This window comes from Bombina bombina, chromosome 1 (genome assembly GCF_027579735.1).
Source record: "Bombina bombina isolate aBomBom1 chromosome 1, aBomBom1.pri, whole genome shotgun sequence".
NCBI lineage: Eukaryota > Metazoa > Chordata > Amphibia > Anura > Bombinatoridae > Bombina > Bombina bombina.
The window spans coordinates 855,233,997-855,256,374 of NC_069499.1; the positions used below are offsets into that span (position 1 = coordinate 855,233,997).

Sequence of the window (22,378 nt, forward strand, 5' to 3'; positions counted from 1 at the left end):
ACCTATGAGAAAATCCTAGGAGCAGTGGCTAATCCGAAAGAAAATGCCACGAACTGGAAATGCTTGTCCAGGAATGCAAACCTTAGGAACCGATGATGTTCCTTGTGGATAGGAATATGTAGATACGCATCCTTGAAATCCACCTTGGTCTGAACGTTCCCTCTTTTTTGGGAACTATGAACAGATTGGAGTAGAACCCCATCCCTTGTTCTCCTAATGGAACAGGATGAATCACTCCCATTTTTAGCAGGTCTTCTACCCAATGTAAGAATGCCTGTCTTCTTATGTGGTCTGAAGACAACTGAGACCTGTGGAACCTCCCCCTTGGAGGAAGCCCCTTGAACTCCAGAGAATAACCTTGGGAGACTATTTCCAGCGCCCAAGGATCCAGAACATCTCTTGCCCAAGCCTGAGCGAAGAGAGAGAGTCTGCCCCCCACCAGATCCGGTCCCGGATCGGGGGCCCGCATTTCATGCTGTCTTGGTAGCAGTGGCAGGTTTCCTGGCCTGCTTTCCTTTGTTCCAGCCTTGCATAGGTCTCCAGGCTGGATTGGCTTGAGAAGTATTACCTTCCTGCTTAGAGGACGTAGCCCTTGGGGCTGATCCGTTTCTGCGAAAGGGACGAAACTTAGGTTTATTTTTGGTCTTGAAAAGACCTATCCTGAGGAAGGGCGTGGCCCTTGCCCCCAGTGATATCAGAGATAATCTCTTTCAAGTCAGGGCCAAAGAGTGTTTTCCCCTTGAAAGGAATGTCAAGCAATTTGTTCTTGGAAGACGCATCCGCTGCCCAAGATTTTAACCAAAGCGCTCTGCGCCACAATAGCAAACCCAGAATTTTTTCGCCGCTAACCTAGCCAATTGCAAGGTGGCGTCTAGGGTGAAAGAATTAGCCAATTTAAGAGCACGAATTCTGTCCATAATCTCCTCATAAGAAGAAGAATTACTAATAATCGCCTTTCCTAGCTCATCAAACTAGAAACACGCGGCTGCAGTGACAGGGACAATGCATGCAATTGGTTGTAGAAGGGAACCTTGCTGAACAAACATCTTTAGCAGACCTTCTAATTTTTTATCCATAGGATCTTGGAAAGCACAACTATCTTCTATGAGTATAGTGGCGCGCTTGTGTAGAGTAGAAACCGCCCCCTCGACCTTGGGGACTGTCTGCCATCAGTCCTTTCTGGGGTCGACTATAGGAAAACAATTTTATAAATATGGGGGGAGGTACTAAAGGTATACCGGGCCAGTCCCATTCTTTACTAACAATGTACGCCACCCGCTTGGATATAGGAAAAGCTTCGGGGGGCCCCGGGGCCTCTAAGAACTTTTCCATTTTACATAGTGGTTCTGGAATGACCAGATAATCACAATCATCCAAATTGGATAACACCTCCTTAAGCAGAGCGCGGAGATGTTCCAACTTAAATTTAAAAGTAATCACATCAGGTTCAGCTTGTTGAGAAATGTTTCCTGAATCTGAAATTTCTCCCTCAGACAAAACCTCCCTGGCCCCCTCAGACTGGTGTAGGGGCCCTTCAGAAACCATATCATCAGCGTTCTCATGCTCTACAGAATTTTCTAAAACAGAGCAGTCACGCTTTCGCTGATAAGTGGGCATATTGGCTAAAATGTTTTTGATAGAATTGTCCATTACAGCCGTTAAATGTTGCATAGTAAGGAGTATTGGCGCACTAGATGTACTAGGGGCCTCCTGTATGGGCAAGACTGGTGTAGACGAAGGAGGGGATGATGCAGTACCATGCTTACTCCCCTCACTTGAGGAATCATCTTGGGCATCATTTTTACTAAAAAAATTTTATGACATAAAATACATATAGTTAAATGAGAAGGAACCTTGGTTTCCCCACAGTCAGAACACAATCTATCTGGTAGTTCAGACATGTTAAACAGGCATAAACTTGATAACAAAGCACAAAAAACGTTTTAAAATAAAACCGTTACTGTCACTTTAAATTTTAAACTAAACACACTTTATTACTGCAATTGCGAAAAAGTATGAAGGAATTGTTCAAAATTCACCAAAATTTCACCACAGTGTCTTAAAGCTTTAAAAGTATTGCACACCAAATTTGGAAGCTTTAACCCTTAAAATAACGGAACCGGAGCCGTTTTTATATTTAACCCCTTTACAGTCCCTGGAATCTGCTTTGCTGAGACCCAACCAAGCCCAAAGGGGAATACGATACCAAATGATGCCTTCAGAAAGACTTTTCTATGTATCAGAGCTCCACACACATGCAGCTGCATGCCATGCTGTCCTCAAAAACAAGTGCGCCATACCGGCGCGAAAATGAGGCTCTGACTATGATTAGGGAAAGCCCCTAAAGAATAAGGTGTCTAAAACAGTGCCTGCCGATATAATCATATCAAAATACCCAGAATAAATGATTCCTCAAGGCTAAATATGTGTTAATAATGAATCGATTTAGCCCAGAAAAAGTCTACAGTCTTAATAAGCCCTTGTGAAGCCCTTATTTACTATCTTAATAAACATGGCTTACCGGATCCCATAGGGAAAATGACAGCTTCCAGCATTACATCGTCTTGTTAGAATGTGTCATACCTCAAGCAGTAAGAGACTGCACACTGTTCCCCCAACTGAAGTTAATTGCTCTCAACAGTCCTGTGTGGAACAGCCATGGATTTTAGTTACGGTGCTAAAATCATTTTCCTCATACAAACAGAAATCTTCATCTCTTTTCTGTTTCTGAGTAAATAGTACATACCAGCACTATTTTAAAATAACAAACTCTTGATTGAATAATAAAAACTACAGTTAAACACTAAAAAACTCTAAGCCATCTCCGTGGAGATGTTGCCTGTACAACGGCAAAGAGAATGACTGGGGTAGGCGGAGCCTAGGAGGGATCATGTGACCAGCTTTGCTGGGCTCTTTGCCATTTCCTGTTGGGGAAGAGAATATCCCACAAGTAAGGATGACGCCGTGGACCGGACACACCTATGTTGGAGAAAGGTGAGTAAAGTATGATAAGAGTGCGAGAAGTCTGCTGACAAATAAGGCGAAGTTTTATAAAAATGTAGTGGGATGAGATTTTAGTAAATAGTGTATAAAAATCTGTTGCACAAAAGACCTGCTAAAGAGTTGCTAACAAACTATATAAGTGATATACTATCCAAAACAGTTTGAAGTCTGGCTTAATAAATAGGTTCAGAAGATGTTGTGGGGCCACACAATGACCACCAACCAAAGCTCAACCTTAAACTCCACTCTTGATCCTACCTTGGATAACATACAAATCAATAATTGTATCTTTTTTGGTTGCCAGTAAAACATGTAAACAGAACATATATGACCCCCTTGACTGCCCCTCACTTCTTTCTGCTCCATATTCATAATGCACTGAGTCATAGCGAGCCTTTTACATTGACACTCAGGGACTTCATAAAACTGGACAATTAAGTGTCCAGTAATTTTGTGAAGATTTTACTGGACAACCTGATAAATTATTGGACTGCCCAGTTGAATACTGGACACCTGGCAACCCTATTAATAAATATGAAAAGGAACAAAAAAAAAAAAAAAAAAAAAAGTATATATAAAAATCAGTGTGTGATTATAAGAACAAATTATAAACTCTAAGTACAGATTTCTCACCATCCTTCGTGTATTGGGTCTAAGTGCTTGGAGCTGCTCAAATTCCTCGATTTTAGTTTGGTCTACATCCTCCTTCAGTTCCCATGTACTGTCTTCATAGGGTAATGAACACCACTTTACTAAGTAATAGATAACAGGCTAGAAGGGAAAAAAACAAAAAACAATGCTAAATAAGATAGAAAGTAGTTACTCTAGAATGGTGTTTTTCAACTCCAGTCCTCCGGCACGCTAAAAGGCCATATTTTTATGATATTTAAAGTAGAGCATAGGTTAAATAAACAGCTGATGTTTGAGAGCCGGTCAATAAACATGCTTACTGATCAACTGATTATTTCTCCTGTGCTCTAGTTTAGATATCGTGAAAATCTGGCCCGTTGGTGTGTTTTGAGGACTGGAGTTCAAAAACACAGCTTTAGAACATACAAATATGTTATATAAAATAAGTAAATAAAGACAAAAAAACTTAGAGAAACATAAAAGTTATCTCAATCAAAATACATGTGTATACTTACTTCACCAGTGTCTTTATCTTCACAAAAGGAAACTTCTAACACACGATCAACTTCTACATAATCGGGATTAAACATCTCTTCCTCCATCTGCAATTAAGATATACACAAAACGATATCAGTTCAGAACGAGGGTCAGGAAGGCGGAAAAATTACACTTTAACTTTACAAAATACTGTAAATAATCTGTAATGTAAATTTTTCAAGCTTTTTTTTTTCCTGCTTCATAAAATGATTTAATTTCTTAAACCTGTATGTACGCCTACTACACTTTGGTTCAAAAGACAATGAGGTGCAAAATGACACATTTAAAAGGGACACTCGATCAAAATTAAACTTTCATTATTCAGATAGAGCATGCCATTTTAAACAACTTTCCAATGTACTTCCATTAAGTAAATGTGCAGTCTTTTTATATTTAAACTTTTTGAGTCACCAGCTTCTCCTGAGCATGTGCAAGAATAAGTGTGTATGCATTTGTGAATGGCTGTCACATGGTACGTGTATGCATTTGTGATTGGCTGATGGCTGTCACATGGTACAGGGGGAGTGGAAATAGACATAACTTTTAAAATTGTCAGAAAAATTTTTACTATTCATTTGAAGATCAGACTAAGTGCTATTACATTGTCTTGTTATTTTGCATTTGTTGATTATACAAATCTACTGTGTTGACTGGTCCTTTAAGAAAAAATGCTGCATAACAGCATGTTTTTCATCACAGAACTAATTACTAGAAAATATTTTAATCCCTTCACTAGGGAAAAATATTCCCAATCGTGTGCTTACAATCAAATTGAAATATTAGCAAACACTTTTTTAATTAAAGTGAAGGTAAACTTTGGTGAATGAAAGTCCGTTTTTTAAAAATACTATTAAAAACAGGGGCACTTTCATTCATTAAAGTTTACAAAGCAGTCGTTTTGTTAAAAAAAATTACCTTTTTTTCTTTTCACAGCCAGAGCAGCTTCCCCCACATAGAGATCCTCTAGTCACACATCAGCAATGACAAATCCCGCTTCCTCCAATCACAGTTTTCCCCCCAGGGTAGTCATTGCCTGAGGCTATGCTGTGATTGGAAGAAGCAGGATTAGTCATTGCTGACGTGTGAATAGAGGATCTCTGTGTGGGGGAAGCTGATCTAGCTGTGAAAAGAAAAAAAAGGTATTTTTTTTTTTTTTTTAAACAAAACGGCTGCTTTGTAAACTTTTATGAATGAAAGTGTCCGTTTTTAATAGTATTTTTTAAAAAACGGGCTTTCATTCACCAAAGTTTACCTTCTCTTTAAATATAGAAACCATTAACATAGTGCCTGAGTCTTTACCTCAATTACAGAGATTCTGTATAGAATTTAGTAACCTGGCAAACCTGGCTGGTTGCACAATCATATTTTTGCATAAAATACTGTATATTCTGAAGAGTATTTAGTAAACTGCCAGTTGTAGTCTGGTTTGTTGCACTGATCAGACTTTAGCATAAAATGTATTCTTTACCATATTCAGTAACTTGGCAGACGCCATTAATATTGTAAAATATTACTAAAGGAAGGACCTCAGATGTCAAAAGTACTCTATGTCCGTGATTTGCAGGAACAAATATTAGAAATCATTGATTAAATGCTGCTTGTGCGCAATCAAAAATGTTGGTTAAATGCTGCTTGTACACAATCCAAAATACCTCTTCAGCATTGACCTCTTCTGAAAAACTGGTATTAATGTTTATTGCTACTGTGCATTCAAAACCTTGCAAGGTGTATAGTAAAGAACTTAAAGGGTCACTAAACCCAAAATCTTTCTTTCATGATTCAGATAGAACATACCAATTTAAACAACATTACAATTTCTATTATTTATTTTGCTTCATTTTTTAGATATCCTTATTTGAAGAAAAAGCAATGCACATGGGTGAGTGAGCCAATCACATGAGGCTTCTATGTGCAGCAACCAATCAGCAGCTACTGAGCATATCTTGATATGCTTTTCAGCAAAGAATATCAAGAGAAAAAAACAAATTAGATAATAGAAGTAAATTAGAAATATGTTTAAAATTACATTCTCTTTCTAAATCATGAAAGAAAAAAGGTGGGTTTCATGTCCCTTTAACCAAAAACTCTACTAATTGTGCAGAATTTTTGTGCTCCATCGACTTAGTGTTCCATCATTAATCAACATGAACATTAGTGAAGGAAATACTAAACAGAAATCTATTATATGAGGGGAAAAACACGCGCTATTCCACCTGAATATTGTGATACGTCTGCACAATGTATATTGACTATGGTAATACCAGTGCAAAACTGCAAGAGGTATGGCTTGTGCTATAGCAAACAATGCTTAATATAATTCACATTTTTGTGCTCCACTGGCCCAAAGTATGTTAAATAAGCCCGCTTTAGCCATTTCTTTTTAAAGGAACAGTCTACTCCAGATTTTTTTTTTTTTAAAAGATAGATAATCCCTTTATTACCCATTCTCCAGTTTTGCATAACCAACATGGTTATACTAATATACTTTTTACCTCTGTGATTACCTTGTATCTAAGCTTCTGTAGACTCCTCCCCCCCTTATTTTAGTTCTTTTGACAGACTTGCATTTTAGCCAATCAGTGCTGACTCCTAGGTAATGCCACGTGCATGAGCACAATGTTTTTTGTATGGCACACATGAACTCACACCCCCTAGCTGTGAAAAATGGTCTAATGAATTCAGATAAGAGGCAGCATTCAATGGCTTAGAAATTAGCATATGAGCCTACCCAGGATTATCTTTTAACTAAGAATACCAAGAGAACAAAGCAAATTTGATGATAGAAACTTAAAGTATGCTTACCTGATAATTTTCTTTTCTTCTGACGGGGAGTGTCCACAGCTGCATTCATTACTTTTGGGAATTCAGAACCTGGCCACCAGGAGGAGGCAAAGACACCCCAACCAAAGGCTTAACTACCTCCCCCACTTCCCTCATCCCCCAGTCATTCAGCCAAGGGAACACGGAACAATAGGAGAAATATCAGGGTGAAAAAGGTGCCAGAAGAATAAAAACGAAACGGCCGCCACTATAAAAAAAAAACGTGGGCGGGGAGCTGAGGACTCTCCTCATCAGAAGAAAAGAAAATGATCAGGTAAGCATAATTTAAGTTTTTCTTCTTAAACGGGGAGAGTCCACAGCTGCATTCATTACTTTGGGGAAAACAATACCCAAGCTATAGAGGACACTGAATGCAAAAAAAGGGCGGGTAGACGAGGCGGCCCATTCAGAGGGCACCACAGCCTGAAATTACCCAAACACTTGGCAAAAACAACTGCTTCACCAGAAACGGAAGGATAAAACCTGAAAGGACCAGGTAACTGCCCATCAGTTAAAAGCAGCAAGGTCCCAGTAACAGACTGCTCAGAATCAGTAGATTCCACCGAGCACAAAGCCCCCAAGGAGACAAGTCCCGCACGCTCCAAGCCCACACTTAAACATACCCCCGACCCGAGGAATGGGACTTCAACAAACCCCCTGAGGGGAAGAGGAAGGAAGAACTCAACAGAGAACTAAAGACCAACAAGCTAGAGTAAAAGGAACCCCAGCCGGACTCCCAGCGCAAACAAGGTTGCAACAGGACAAAAACGCATAGAGTAAAAACTCCAACGACAGAACAAAAAGAAGGGAGGAGAAAACCCCTACCCCTATGGGAACGGAAATCCAAGGGACCTTGTAACGTCCCAACCCTGGAGACCTAGAGAGACAAATTAGACCCCATCCCTCACACAGCGTGCGATCCGCACTATGCAAGGGCAACCGAGGGATAACCCCCCCCAGAACCGCCTAAAAATAGCACCACAAATCATATCGTACTCCAGATGAAGCCACAGGCTTCCCTCTGCAACAGAAGTCTAGCAGACTCCAGCCATCAACACTAGCCAACCAAGCTAGGAACTGCACCAGGACCCCCACAGAGGAAAAATTCCGAAGGAGTGCAGAAACCCACTCCCTCCCAGGAAAAACAAGGAAGTAGGATATCCTCCCAAACCAGCAGATAAAGACCCCTGCTGAGGAAGGAAACACTGCAAAGTCTCCCAGATAAGGAGGGATCACAAGATCTAAGTAAGACACGCAGTCCAGGCAGACAGACCTCTGACCCCCTCTCCGAGGTAATGGACTCAGCACCAAAGCGATTGTCAATGTCCGAAAGCAGGGAATAAACCATTCCTCGGACCACCCAGATCCTCAGAAGGAAAAGGGAGGGGAACCAAACTGAGCGGTACCAATGGGCAGAACAAATTCCACCATTTGTTAACAAGACTGACAGCTAACCAACTAAGCAATGACAGAACATAGGACGAGCTTGGGAACAAGGACCCAGACACCAATCCTTTCCCTACAAGAAGGGACACTCCCAGGTAAGAGAGAGACTACACTGAACCAACAGTGACGGCACGATACCAGGATCCAACCCTTCATGACATTCTGCACGCAAGGCAGGGGGAACCCGCTGAACAGAGGAAGACCTCCCGAACAATAGGTGGATACTAAGGTATGCCCTGATCTCCCTAAGGGGAGGAGAAAGCCCAATATAACCGCTCACCCGTCCACAGGCATGGAGTGTGTGGCAGCAGACCAACGGCAAAGGCAATACCTATTGTAGAGGAACCATCCGGGAGCAACAGCCGGCCCAGTAAAAAACAAACAGCCGTCAAGCACACTTTTAAGGTGCAAATATCTGCAACAGATTGCGACTGCAGTCTCCTGCTTGCTAGGCAGCTAAGCCACCCAATCGAGCTATTTCCAAGTCTCCTATAAGAGAAAAACAAAACCCTCTGAGCAGAGAGCACTCTAAAGCGGCATTCGGAACATAACTGCTGGGCACGGATTACCCGGGCCATCTCATACTCTTCGCAATAAGTAGAATCTGAATCAGAGACATCTGTCACCAAAAAAATAGAATCCTCCATAACTTGGATAAAAATTATGGATAAAAATAAAAATAAAAAAAGGCACCTTATACCCCCAATGGCTGGGGCCCTCACCACCTCCTGAGACCCAGACAACTAGCGAAACAGACTCTCTCATTCGCCACACGGTCAGGAACACAGAAATTGAGAGCAGAACGTGACCACGCCTAGTCACAAGGTACACCTTGCAGGCCAGAGAAAAGTGTGCCAAGGCCACAAGAGCCGTGCAACCTGACAAAAAAAGGCTGTTATGTTCCGATAGCCACGAGCCCAAGTGTCATTACACCTTAGCAGATAGAATCACATAATAAACATGATTAAAGTCCCCCCTGTTCAATAACCCCCCTCAGAAGATATTAACCCTTGATTCCATAGAGATAAAGGTGTCCCACTGAGACCCTGACTTCTTCGTTCACATTACACTTACACATCAAAGTAAAATGAAACGATCTTACTGGAATCTACGCTGTGGAACAGGAACATGGCCCTTTAAGTGTGACAGATAGTAGCCTTGCTTCTGACATGGATTTGAGTGAAGAAAGCAGGCAGCGAAACTCGTCAACGCTGATTGCTAAGGAGCTGTTAACATGAGTCGGGATGGTTTCGCAGAAAGACTCTCCCTGCATCTCCAGATTCTAACATTCATCCATGCTCTCACTGAGAGGCTGACATGATTACTTAAAACTCCAGTCCCATTTCGAAGAGTACTACCCTCCATATGAGACTATCTATAATCTTCCGACACTTCTCTGCCAACCTCCTGTGATGAAAGGCAAAGAATGACTGGGGGATGAGGGAAGTTGGGGAGGTATTTAAGCCTTTGGCTGGGGTGTCTTTGCCTCCTCCTGGTGGCCAGGTTCTGAATTCCCAAAAGTAATGAATGCAGCTGTGGACTCTCCCCGTTTAAGAAGAAAAGTAAATTGGAAAGTTGTTTAAAATGAAATGTCTTATATGAATCATAAAAGTTTTAGTTTTTAGACTGTTCCTTTAACACTTAATGGCACCTCTAAAACACCACAGGTGCTGATCCAAGAGGTTACTTAGCTGCTGACTGGTAAATACATGCTTGTATACTAGTTTAAGTAACAAGCAAGTTAGTGCAGAGGATGTATGTACCAACCAGCAAATGTGTAAACTGAGGGCTCAGCACTTGACATGTGAACAAGTTAAAAGACTAACTTTTTATAAGTGCACTTTGTATTGTACAGCACTGGAATACTACTGACTTGTCTCTTTAAAAGTAAATAGTTTTATAGGCCTACAATCACTATGTTACTCAATGAAAACAACTGCAGTGCAAATGTTTTAAACAAGAACTTTACTTACATCAGCAAAAAAGTGGGCTCTCTGTGCTTGTTTGATTTTGAATCGTTTTATTTTCTGTTGGATTCTCTTATCCTTTAGCAGCTGTTGTTCAGTGGCCCATTCACAGTGCAAATATGAACTGGGGAGAGAGGGTAGAAAAAATGGTAAGAACTCGAATCCTGAATGACTCAGTTATTCAGATATCAAAATTTCATGATTTAGACAGAGCATGCAATTTTAAAGAAATGTCCATGATCAAATTTGCTTCCTCTGCTGAAGGGCAGTTAGGCTGAGAAGCAATGCACTGCTGGGAGCTGGCTCCTGATTAGTGGCTGCACATATATGGCTTTTGTCGTTGGTTCACAGGATGTGCTCAGCTAGCACCCACTAGTGCATTGCTACTCCTTCAGCAAAGGATACCAAGATATTGAAGCACATTTGATGGGAGTAAATTGGAAAAGTTGTTTAAAATCTCATGCTCTGCCTGAATTATGAAAGAAACATTTTGGGTTTCATGTCCTCAAAGTAACAATAAAATCTACATTAAAAAAGCATACAATAGTTTTAGCTAAACTATAAAAGTTTAATCTTGACATTACTGTCCCTTATGAGAAGGTAACTATATTTACTATATATACAGATGTATCTGTTTATCCATGCATCATTCCATGTTCCTCTCTTAAAAGCAAAGAGTAAATACCTAAGCCTTTACCTTTTACAAAAAAAACCATTTGAAAATATTCTGGAGCCATATTTGAGAGAATAGGAATTACCCAAAATAAAATATCACTAAATGTCACGAATAAATAAACAAATACATAAATAAATAGCTTTACATCAATACTTACTAATTTTTGTACTTGACATAAAATTCTTCGACTTCCACTAGCATCCCGGATTGAGTCTGAAAAATACATGGAAAAAATGTTACATTTTATCCACTCTCCTAAAGATTATTGCCTTAAGTAAAGTGTCTTACCTCCTTTTTTACAATTCTGGAGGAGAGAATTTTGTCAACAATAGCTGCATCTTCGTCACTGGGGTTCTCCTAGTAAAACATGAAAATTAAATAAAAAACACACATTTTCAAGTTCACAATTAACAATAATGATGATGATGATGTGTTTGCTTAGACTTTTGTTGAGATACAATGGTCAATGTTAGACTGGGGGTGTTGAAAGGAACCACATAATCTCCTTTATAAAGTTAATATGAAATGAAACGAAGTAAAGGGATGTTCTTGTGTTGGGCTCCGGTATCATTACAGATAAGGATACAGCTAATAAGCCAATCAGGAGCAGGCACATATGTGTATGCTTCAATTACTGGCCATATCCTCATTTGACAAAGAATGTGGGTGGTTCCAGGAGTGCAGATTTGACTATATGAGGCCTATTTATCATACGTCTGTCGGACCTGATCCGACAGTGTGGATCAGGTCCGACAGACAACGCTGAATGCGGAGAGCAATAAGCTCTCCGTATTCAGCATTGCACCAGCAGCTCTCATCAGAGCAGGCGGACAGGGTTATGGAGCAGCGGTCTTTAGACTGCTGCTACATAACTGCTGTTTCTGGCGAGTCTGCAGGCTCGGCAGAAACACGGGACATCAAGCTCTGTACGGAGCTTGATAGATACGCCCCTATGTGTTTTTGAAGTATAACAAAAATAAAACATTTTATTTTTACATTAGAATATTCTTTTAAACTATGACAGTAATATGTGTGTGGCACAGGGGCCTCTGGCAGCCTTCAGACACATCCTAATCGTCATTGGTGGAGAAGATGTCCCATTTTTTTCCTTCCAGAAAAGAAATCTTCTATATTGTACCATAAAAAAAAACCTACTCTATTTCCCACTCTGTTTTTCCGGTTTAATCCATTCTCTCCAACACACATGGTAGATTTGAACACTTTTCTGTGTATCCAATAAACATAAAAGTATCCCTTCTGGATTCTCGGCCACAGCACGTGTGGCTCTTTGCATGATATTGGGTGTCCAGTACTGAAATAAGTCAGGTAACTTACTTGATTATTTTTAAGGTATCTAAATCATTATTTCAGGTTTTTGAAATCCTTGTGTGTATGTTTTTTTTCTGATTAAATAGTGAAAGTGCCATCACTTGTTACTTTTTGCAGTGTATAGAAATCCAAATACATAAATGTGTTTTATATATAAATATACTGAATGAAAAATAAATCAAAAGAGTAATACATTTTTTATCCAACTGGCACCTGTAACATGGTAATTGCATTGCAAACAATGGAACCTTACCACAAAGAGCTGCAATGGTTGCTCAGCTGGCAGGGGTGCGGAGGTCTTCTTGGTTTTAATGCTAACTTTAGGCTCCTCCTCAGAGCGTTTTCTTTCCGCCTCAGCATACTTTTTTCTCTTTATTTGCCGGTTGGATCTTCTCTTCTATGGAAAGCCCCCCACAAGATATGAAAAGAGAAAAAATGTTTATGGCCATTATGCATGGTCCACCCAAGCTTGGTATGCAGGTGCTTGAGCGCAAAAGACTGAACTCGTTGAGTAAGAATTCCACCATTAAGCTGGACTAAAATGCACAGTATCCTTGATTTAAATTCGGTCAATGTATATGCATAAATATAAAATTGCAAGCTATTTAATAGAGGCCTTATTTTTGTCAAGTTACAGATTGGTGAGCTTTCTCTAACCTTACTGACTGTTATGTAAAACAGCTTTTATTTGAACAAGGTTACGGTTTGTCAAAAAGGTCTTAAAAGGGACATGGAAGTCAAAATTCAAATTTCCTGATGCAGATACAGGGCTTTATGCACTAAAAAGCGGGTGGACAATGTTTCCAACTTAGGAACCTGTCCTCCTGCCTTTGTGAAGAATAAGCAAAAGTTGTACCATTAAACAAGCACTTGTGTTCGGGGGGGTTTTATCTCCACCAACTCAGAGGTGGTGGAGAGGGTATGAATCAGTCAGATGGCCGCTGCGTCTTACTTTGCGGAAAGCAAGTTTGCTCATGCCCCGCAAGGGCTCAAATGCATTATTCACTGCTTAATACATTGAGCCCACAGTATACAAATAATATCCAAGGGTTCCATTATCAATTTAGGCTCTTTTTCGTAAATCTTAACTCCATTCTATGACAGCATACTGAGGGAGGCTCAGGAGGTTGCACATGTCTTGAGAACTATGTGGCAGTAGTGTGTGTAGCAATGTTAAAGAAGCAATATGTAGAGGGCAGCTGCAGCAGGCAGTGCTGACAGCAGGGAGCAAACACAATCTATCATACTCTCTTATTAAAGGACAATTAACACACATTTTCATATAAATGAATGTAATAGACCCTACTATAAAGAAGTATATGCACAGATATTGATCTAAAAATCTAGTATAAAACCTTTTTTAAACTTACTTAGAAGCTCCCAGTTTAGCAATGTTGATGAGGTTAGGCTGGGACACCCAGTGAAAGTGGATGGGAAAGCAAGAATAGCAGACATTCCCCATCCCCCCGCATATCAAAAAACAGATAACAAACAGGAGCAGCAGGAGTCTGTAAATTAGAGTATACACAACTGGCACTTTGGGCTTGGTTAGGAGTCGGAAAAACAGCACAATGTTATTAAAAAAATAAGCAAAACTATATATTGTTACAAAAACACTCCCAGATGGGCTATAAATAGATCATCTACAAAACATTTATGGAAAGAAAAATCTAGTGTACAATGTCCCTTTAATACTCACACTCACTGTGGGATGTTCCTATCCAAAGACAGATGCATTCTAAGTCATGTTTTATATTAATCAATGCTTTTAGCCATAGAGCTTAGTTTACCATAGAGTTTAACCATAAAGTGGCTGCAGCTACCTAGCTCTAAAGCTCCGTCTACAGGTTGCTTGTATAAAAGTCCTACATATAGTTCTCAGCACAAGTGCACACTCCTGAGCCTCTCTGAGTATGACATCTGGGAAAAGAGAAGAGGTACATTTGGTAACAGAAGTCAATTGGAAAAATGTGTTTTTAATTTATATGCTCTATCTGAATCATTAGAGTTGAATTTTAAGTTCCTTGTATCTTTAAAAAGTGCTTCAATAAAATGACACCCATAAAGACTCAAAAGCACAGTTTTTTCTTTCTTTTTTTTTTTCTTCTTAAATCAGGTCAATAGAGCTAATAGATGATTGTACATGGAGACATTCCACTGCACTAAGGATTTCAGTTTAGCTGTGGGAAAGAGAAGTAAATATACATTGAAGGACAGATCTCAGCATTTTAGCAGAATGGCTCATCAGTAACTACAGATCATCTCCTGAGAACCTGTGTTAAGAGGAGATCCCAGGAGATCATGGATTCTCTCTCTCAAATGAAATCACAAAGTGTACGATTGTTCATATATTGGGTCTCTTCATTAGTCCCCAACTCTCTGACTTCAGATAAGTGCTTGCCCAGATTCAGCAAACATGGGTACACTTTAAAGGGATACGAAAGCCACATTTTTTTCTAATTTACTCCTATTATCAATTTTTCTTTGTTCTCTTGCAATATTTATTCGAAAAAGTAGTTATCTAAACTAAGGAGCCAGCCCTTTTATAGTTCAGAACCCTGGATAGCACTTGCTGATTGGTGGCTACATTTAGCCACCAATCAGCAAGCGCAACCCATGTGCTGAACCAAAAATGGACCGGCTCATTTGCTTAGGTTCCGGCTTTTTCAAATAAAGATAGCAAGAGAATGAAAAAAATTGATAATAGGAGTAAATTAGAAAGTTGCTTAAAATTGCATGCTCTATCTGAATCATGAAAGAAAACAATTTGGGTTTAGTATCCCTATAATATAATCCATACAGCCATAAACGTATATACACATTGCACATTATACAGAGATCGAGGAGTACACTTTTCTAGGAAATGTGTGTGTATACAATTATATTATTTAAAACAGGAAAACAATCCACATGTTCTTCCCGTAATTATCTTAGACTATAAAGACACAAGCACAATCTAAATATAGAATGTGTTACTCCACTCTGCAGTGCATCAGAATCTAGAAATAAACACATACAGCTTTGTAATATAACTCTCTTCAATTGTGAATAAAGAACTTAAGAAATGAGGCTCAGGGAGACAATTTAACAACCAATTTTAACAATAAAGGCATATGACACTCTGGAAATCTGTCTCCCTTTTCTACAGCTTATAGATAGCTCACTAGTGAAATGTACAAGCCACTGAAAAACTCAGCAGCACAAGATGAATATCCCCTAACCAATAGCTTTATAGCTTAGGAGCCCACCTGAGAATCCTCGCCTTTCACTCGCTTCTGAGCTCTATCTGCGTCCGACACATCGTCCGAGGACTCGATTTTTCTCTTTTGCTTCCGGCCCAAGGTTATGATGAGTTTACTGAAAGAGATAGTCACTTATTAAGCAGACTGAAGACACTTAAAGGCGCATGAAGACCAAAATGTTTTATTCATTATTTAGATGGAGAGTACAATTTTAAAGTTTCCAATTTGCTTCTATTAGAAATTAGCTTCATGCTCATGTTATTCTTTGTTGAAGAGATACATACCTAGGTAGGTAGCGTGCACATGCCTGAAGCACTTAATGAAAGGAAATAGTGCTGCCATATAGTGCTCTAACGTAATGTATAACCTTTTTGCAAAACTGCTGCCATATAGTATAGTAGTAGTTTTTTTAAAGGACCAGAAAATACATTAGAGCTGAAAAATCAACACATACGTGATAAAACGACAATGCAGTAGCACTTAAACTGAATTTCAAATGAGTAATAGATTTTTTTCTGACAAATTTCAAAGTTATATCTATTTCCACTCCTTATGTATCATGTGACAGCCATCAGCCAATCGCAAATGCAAATCTGTAGGTTTTGTGAATTCTTGCACATGCTCAGTAGGAGCTGGTGACTCAAAAAGTGTAAATATAAAAAAACTGAGCACATAATAGAAGTAAATTGGAATGTTGTTTGTTTTGTTTGACTTGAGTGTCCCTTTAAATTGTATGCTCTATTTGAATCATGAAAGAAAATATTTATGTTTTATGTCCCTTTAAAAACATTCTGGGCAAATCTGGCTTACCTACCCTTAAAAATGCAATATAAAGGGATCGGTGCAGAAAAGTGAATACAAAATACAGTGCATTTCTTTTATATTTTGTTGAGACAATACGTTGGCATATTGTTGTTGATGAGTACTTAGTTTAAAGGTGAAATACAAGTACAAAATGAAAATGCTATAATAACTAATACGTCAGCTCCAGAGCAACCGTCTTAGCTGAGCACATTTGGTGAGCCAATGACAAGAGGTACATGTGCAGCCAGCAATCACCAGCTAGCTCCCAGTAGTTAATTTCTACTCATGAGCCTACCTAGGTATGCTTTTTAACAAGGGATACCAAGATAATACGATAAAAAGTAAATTGAGAAGTCTTTTAAAATGACATGCTCTTTAATATTCAAAGGTAAATCTGTCTATTCCACAACATTTATTAGTATTATTATTTTGTACATTTAAGATTTAGACGCTATTCATTAATATTTAAATACCAGTATTTCATCTTTCAAGGATTCATCCTGTGGACCTATCGATAGCCTAAATCAAACCACGCAACAATTTTAGGATTTAGGCAACATAAAAGTTAAAGGCAGATGAAACCCAATTTTTTTTCCAGTATTCAGATAGAGAATACAATTTTAAACAACATTCCAATTTACTTGCTTAATTCTTTAGGTATCTTTTGTTGAAGAAATAGCAATGCACATGGGTGAGCCAATCACATGAAGCATCTATATGCAGCCAGCAATCAGCAGCTCCTGAGCCTATTTAGATATGCTTTTCAACAACGGATATTAAGAGAATAAAGGAAATTAGATAAATGAAGTATATTGTAAAGTTGTTTAAAATTGTATCCTCTGAGTCACAAAAGAAAAAAAAACAGAATTTATGCTTACCTGATAAATTACTTTCTCTTGTGGTGTATCCAGTCCACGGATTCATCCTTAACTTGTGGGATATTCTCCTTCCTAACAGGAAGTGGCAAAGAGAGCACACAGCAGAGCTGTCCATATAGCTCCCTCTCTAGCTCCACCCCCCAGTCATTCGACCAGAGGTTAGGAAAAAAAAAGGAGAAACCATAGGGTGCAGTGGTGACTGTAGTTTAGACCAAAACTCTACCTGACTAAGAGCCAGGGCGGGCCGTGGACTGGATACACCACAAAAGAAAGTAATTTATCAGGTAAGCATAAATTCTGATTTCTCTTGTAAGGTGTATCCAGTCCACGGATTCATCCTTTACTTGTGGGATACCAATACCAAAGCTTTAGGACACGGATGAAGGGAGGGAACAAGACAGGTAACTTAAATGGAAGGCACCACTGCTTGTAAAACCTTTCTCCCAAAAATAGCCTCCGAAGAAGCAAAAGTATCTAATTTGGAAAATTTGGAAAAGTATGCAGCAAAGACCAAGGCGCTGCCTTACAAATCTGTTCAACAGAAACCTCATCTTTAAAAGCCCATGTGGAAGCCACTGCTCTGGTAGAATGAGCAGTAATTGTTTCAGGAGGCTGCTGGCCAGCAGTCTCATAAGCCAGACGGATGATGCTTTTCAGCCAAAAGGAAAGAGAGGTAGCAGTCGCCTTCTGACCTCTCCTCTTACCAGAATAGATGACAAACAATGAAGTTGTTTGTCTGAAATCCTTAATTGCTTGTAAATAAAGCACGAACCCCATCAAGATTGTGTAACAGACGATCCTCCTTCGAAGAAGGATTAGGACACAGAGAAGGAACAACAATTTCCTGATTAATATTCTTATTAGATATTTATGTGTGGTGTGATAGGAGAGCCCTAAAGGTGGGTTCCTGCTGCTGAAAAACGTTCTTCCCTCAAAGAGAACTAAATAGTAAATGTGACCGGAAAGTGGTTTTTTTTGCAGCGCTAATAAAAGCTTGGAAATGATGATTTCAATATAACCAATGTATGTTGTATACAATATTATTTATTTAAAAATTCTTATATGTCATGAAAAATAACAATATTATTCCTTTAAAAAATTAAGGGATGTCTCCCTTATTTCACATGTACTAAAATTGTAACTAGAATCAAGTGTTGATAGACTTTAGAGTTTCAGGTGCACAAGAGTTAAATTTCACAGATAGACTTTAGAGTTCCAGGTGCATAAGAGTTAAATTTCACAATAGACTTTAGAGGTCCACTGCTAAACACCAACAAAAGATTTCTTAAAACCTCAAGGAACCAGAGGGAACCCAGATTAAATAATATTTGGGTTACAAGAAGAGAAAGATTAACCACAACACCGGAACGGAACATCACCTCTGACCTCTGAACCAAAGAGAGGGTCAGGTGATTCATCAAAAGCACCAAGATTGAATAGTCTGTGAATCCCTCACAGTGAAGAACCACAGCGGTTGCAACCGGGATGAACTAAAATACCTCCACACTAACTTTACAGCTGTTTCTGCCCTTTGAATTACCAAGCACGCTTGAGCTAATTATATATCTAAGGATTGAAACTATGTAACTTTCTTTGTTAACTAGAAGAACTGTTTTCAACGTATAGCAGCTGAGCCTACTTTACAATCACAGTTGAATCAACAGTAAATTTTAACTCGAGTACAGAATCTGTTTGCATTTGATAAATATTAGGATCGATATATATATATTTGTGATTTTTAAATATAAAGATCGCCATATATCTTTGCAATTATTATTTGTTGTTGGAAGTGCTTTTAACAGTTTTCTGTGAAATGTAAATCTTATGCATCTGGAACTCTAAATTTTATCAACACTTGATTCTAGTTAAATATAAAGATCACTATATATCTTTGCAATTATTTGTTGTTAGAATTGCTTTTAACAGTTATTTGTGAAATTTAACTCTTATGCACCTGGTACTCTAAAGTCTATCAACACTTGATTCTAGTTCTAGTTTCTAGTACTGTAGTTCTAGAATTTTAGTACATGTGAAATAAGGGAGACGTCCCTTAATTTTTTAAAGGAATAATATTGTTATTTTTCATGACATATAAGAATTTTTAAATAAATAATATTGTATACAACATACATTGGTTATATATTTCCAAGCTTTTATTAGCGCTGCTTAAAACCCCACTTTCCGGTAATATTCTTATTAGACACAACTTTAGGAAGAAACCGGGTTTGGTACGCAAAACTACCTTATCTGCGTGGAACACCAAGTAAGGTGAGACACACTGTAAGGCAGATAACTCTGAAACAAAACTTTCCAAGACAAAAGTTTAATATTTATGGAATGTAAAGGTTCAAACGGAACCCCTTGCAGAACTGAAAGAACTAAACTCAGACACCATGGCGGAGCCACAGGTCTATAAACAGGCTTGATTCTAATTAAAGCCTGACTAAACTCTTGAACGTCTGGTACCTCTGCCAGACGTTTGTGTAAAAGAATAGACAAAGCAGATATCTGTCCTTTTAAGGAACTAGCTGATAATCCGTTCTCCAATCCTTCTTGGAGAAAGGACAATATCCTGGGAATCCTAATCTTACTCCATGAGTAACCCTTGGATTCGCACAAACAAAGATATTTTCGCCAAATCTTATTGTAGATTTTCCTGGTGACAAGCTTTCTAGCCTGAATCAGGGTATCGATAACCGACTCAGAGAAACTACGCTTAGATAGAATTAGGCGTTCAATCTCCAAGCAGTCAGACGCAGAGAAATTAGATTTGGATGTTTGAAAGGACCATGAAGTAGAAGGTCCTGCCTCATTGGCAGAGTCCGTGGTGGAACGGATGACATGTTCACTAGGTCTGCATACCAAGTCCTGCGTGGCCACGCAGGTGCTATTAGAATCAACAACGCCCTCTCCTGCTTGATTCTGGCAACCAGACGAGGAAGGAAAGGAAACGGTGGAAACACATAGGCCAGATTGAAGGATCAAGGCGCTGCTAGAGCATCTATCAACACCGCCTGGGGATCCCGGGACCTGGACCCATAAAGAGAAAGTTTGGCATTCTGACGGGACGCCATCAGATCCAAGTCTGGAGTGCCCCATAGTTGAGTCAGCTGGGCAAATACCTCCGGGTGGAGTTCCCACTCCCCCGGATGAAAAGTCTGACAACTTAGAAAATCCGCTTCCCAGTTGTCTACTCCTGGGATGTGAATTGCTGAGAGGTGGCAAGAGTGATCTTCCGCCCACCTGATTATTTTGGTTACTTCCATCATTGCTAGGGGACTCCTTGTTCCCCCTTGATGGTTGATGTAAGCTACAGTCGTGATGTTGTCCGACTGAAATCTGATGAATTTGTCCGCAACTAGCTGAGGCCATGCCTGAAGAGCGTTGAATATCGCCCTCAGTTCCAGAATATTTATCGGGACAAGAGCTTGTTCCCGAGACCATAAGCCCTGAGCTTTCAGGGAGTCCCAGACTGCACCCCAGCCCAACAGACTGGCGTCGGTCGTTACGATGATCCACACTGGTCTGAGGAAACACATTCCCTGAGACAGGTGATCCTCAGACCACCACCAGAGAAGAGAATCTCTGGTCCCCTGGTCCAATTGTATTTGAAGAGACAAATCTGCATAATCCTCGGTCCACTGTTTGAGCATGCATAGTCGCAGTGGTCTGAGGTGTATCCGTGCAAAAGGGACTATGTCCATTGCCGCTACCATTAGTCCGATTGTCTCCATGCACTGAGCTACAGATGGCCGAGGAATGGAATGAAGAGCTCGGCAAGTAGTTAAGAGTTTTAACTTTCTGACCTCCGTCAGAAATATTTTAATTTCCGTGTGAGACTTGGCTCTTTGGAAAGTCGACGCCTGAATTAAGATGTCGTCTAGGTAAGGCGCCACTGCTATGCCCCGTGGTCTTAGAACCGCCAGAAGGGACCCTAGCACCTTTGTGAAAATTCTGGGAGCAGTGGCCAACCCGAAAGGAAGAGCCAACCTGAGGAACTGGTGATGATCTTTGTGGATAGGAATATGTAGATACGCATCCTTTAGAGCCACGGTAGTCATAAACTGACCCTCCTGGATCATTGGTAATATTGTCCGAATGGTCTCCATCTTGAATGATGGGACTCTGAGGAATTTGTTTAGAATTTTGAGATCCAGGATTGGTCTGAAAGTTCCTTCTTTTTTGGGAACCACAAACAGGTTTGAGTAAAAACCCAGCCCTTGTTCCACAATTGGAACTGGGTGGACCACTCCCATTGTATGTAGGTCTTCTATGCAGCGTAAAAACGCCTATTTCTTTGTCTGATCTGTAGACAGACGAGAAATGTGGAACCTTCCCCTTGAAGGGGAGTCGTTGAATTCTAGAAGATATCCCTGGGATACAATCTCTAAGGCCCAAGGATCGTGTATGTCTCTTGCCCAGGCCTGAGCAAAGAGAGAGAGTCTGCCCCCCACAAGATCCGGTCCAGGATCGGGGGCTACCCCTTCATGCTGTCTTGGGAGGCAGCTGCAGGCTTCTTGGCCTGTTTACCCTTGTTCCAGCCCTGGTAAGGTTTCCAGGCTGCCCTGGGTTGTGAAGTGTTACCCTCTTGCTTATCAGCAGGGGAGGATGAAGCGAGACCGCTCCTGAAATTCCGAAAGGAACGAAAATTATTTTGTTTGTTCTTAGTCTTAAAGGACTTGTCCTGAGGGAGAGCATGGCCTTTTCCCCCAGTGATTTCTGAGATAATATCTTTCAATTCAGGCCCGAAAAGGGTCTTTCCTTTGAAAGGGATGTTCAGTAGTTTGGATTTTGACGAAACATCGGCCGACCAGGACTTTAGCCATAGCGCCCTACGCGACAGAATGGCGAAACCTGAATTCTTTGCCGCTAACATAGCTAGTTGGAAAGCGGCATCTGTGATAAAAGAATTTGCCAGCTTAAGGGCCTTAATTCTGTCCATAATGTCCTCATATGAGGTCTCCGTCTGGAGCGCATCTTCCAGCGCCTCGAACCAGAAAGCAGCTGCAGTAGTTACAGGAACAATGCACGCTATAGGTTGGAGAA

At 39.9% G+C, this 22,378-nt stretch overlaps 1 protein-coding gene across 10 annotated transcripts in view; it reads right to left on the minus strand.

Moving 5' to 3' along the window:
• Positions 1 to 22,378, minus strand: part of CHD9 (chromodomain helicase DNA binding protein 9) — a 648,673-nt gene that overhangs the window by 278,592 nt on the left and 347,703 nt on the right. For all 10 annotated transcript variants that reach the window (XM_053699504.1, XM_053699510.1, XM_053699505.1 and 7 more), the window contains 7 exons: positions 15,657 to 15,765; positions 12,662 to 12,805; positions 11,368 to 11,436; positions 11,237 to 11,292; positions 10,410 to 10,527; positions 4,149 to 4,235; positions 3,637 to 3,774 (listed from right to left, as the gene is read on the minus strand). In XM_053699504.1, coding sequence (XP_053555479.1) covers positions 3,637 to 3,774; positions 4,149 to 4,235; positions 10,410 to 10,527; positions 11,237 to 11,292; positions 11,368 to 11,436; positions 12,662 to 12,805; positions 15,657 to 15,765 — 721 coding nt within the window. The remainder of the gene's footprint in view (positions 1 to 3,636; positions 3,775 to 4,148; positions 4,236 to 10,409; positions 10,528 to 11,236; positions 11,293 to 11,367; positions 11,437 to 12,661; positions 12,806 to 15,656; positions 15,766 to 22,378) is intronic.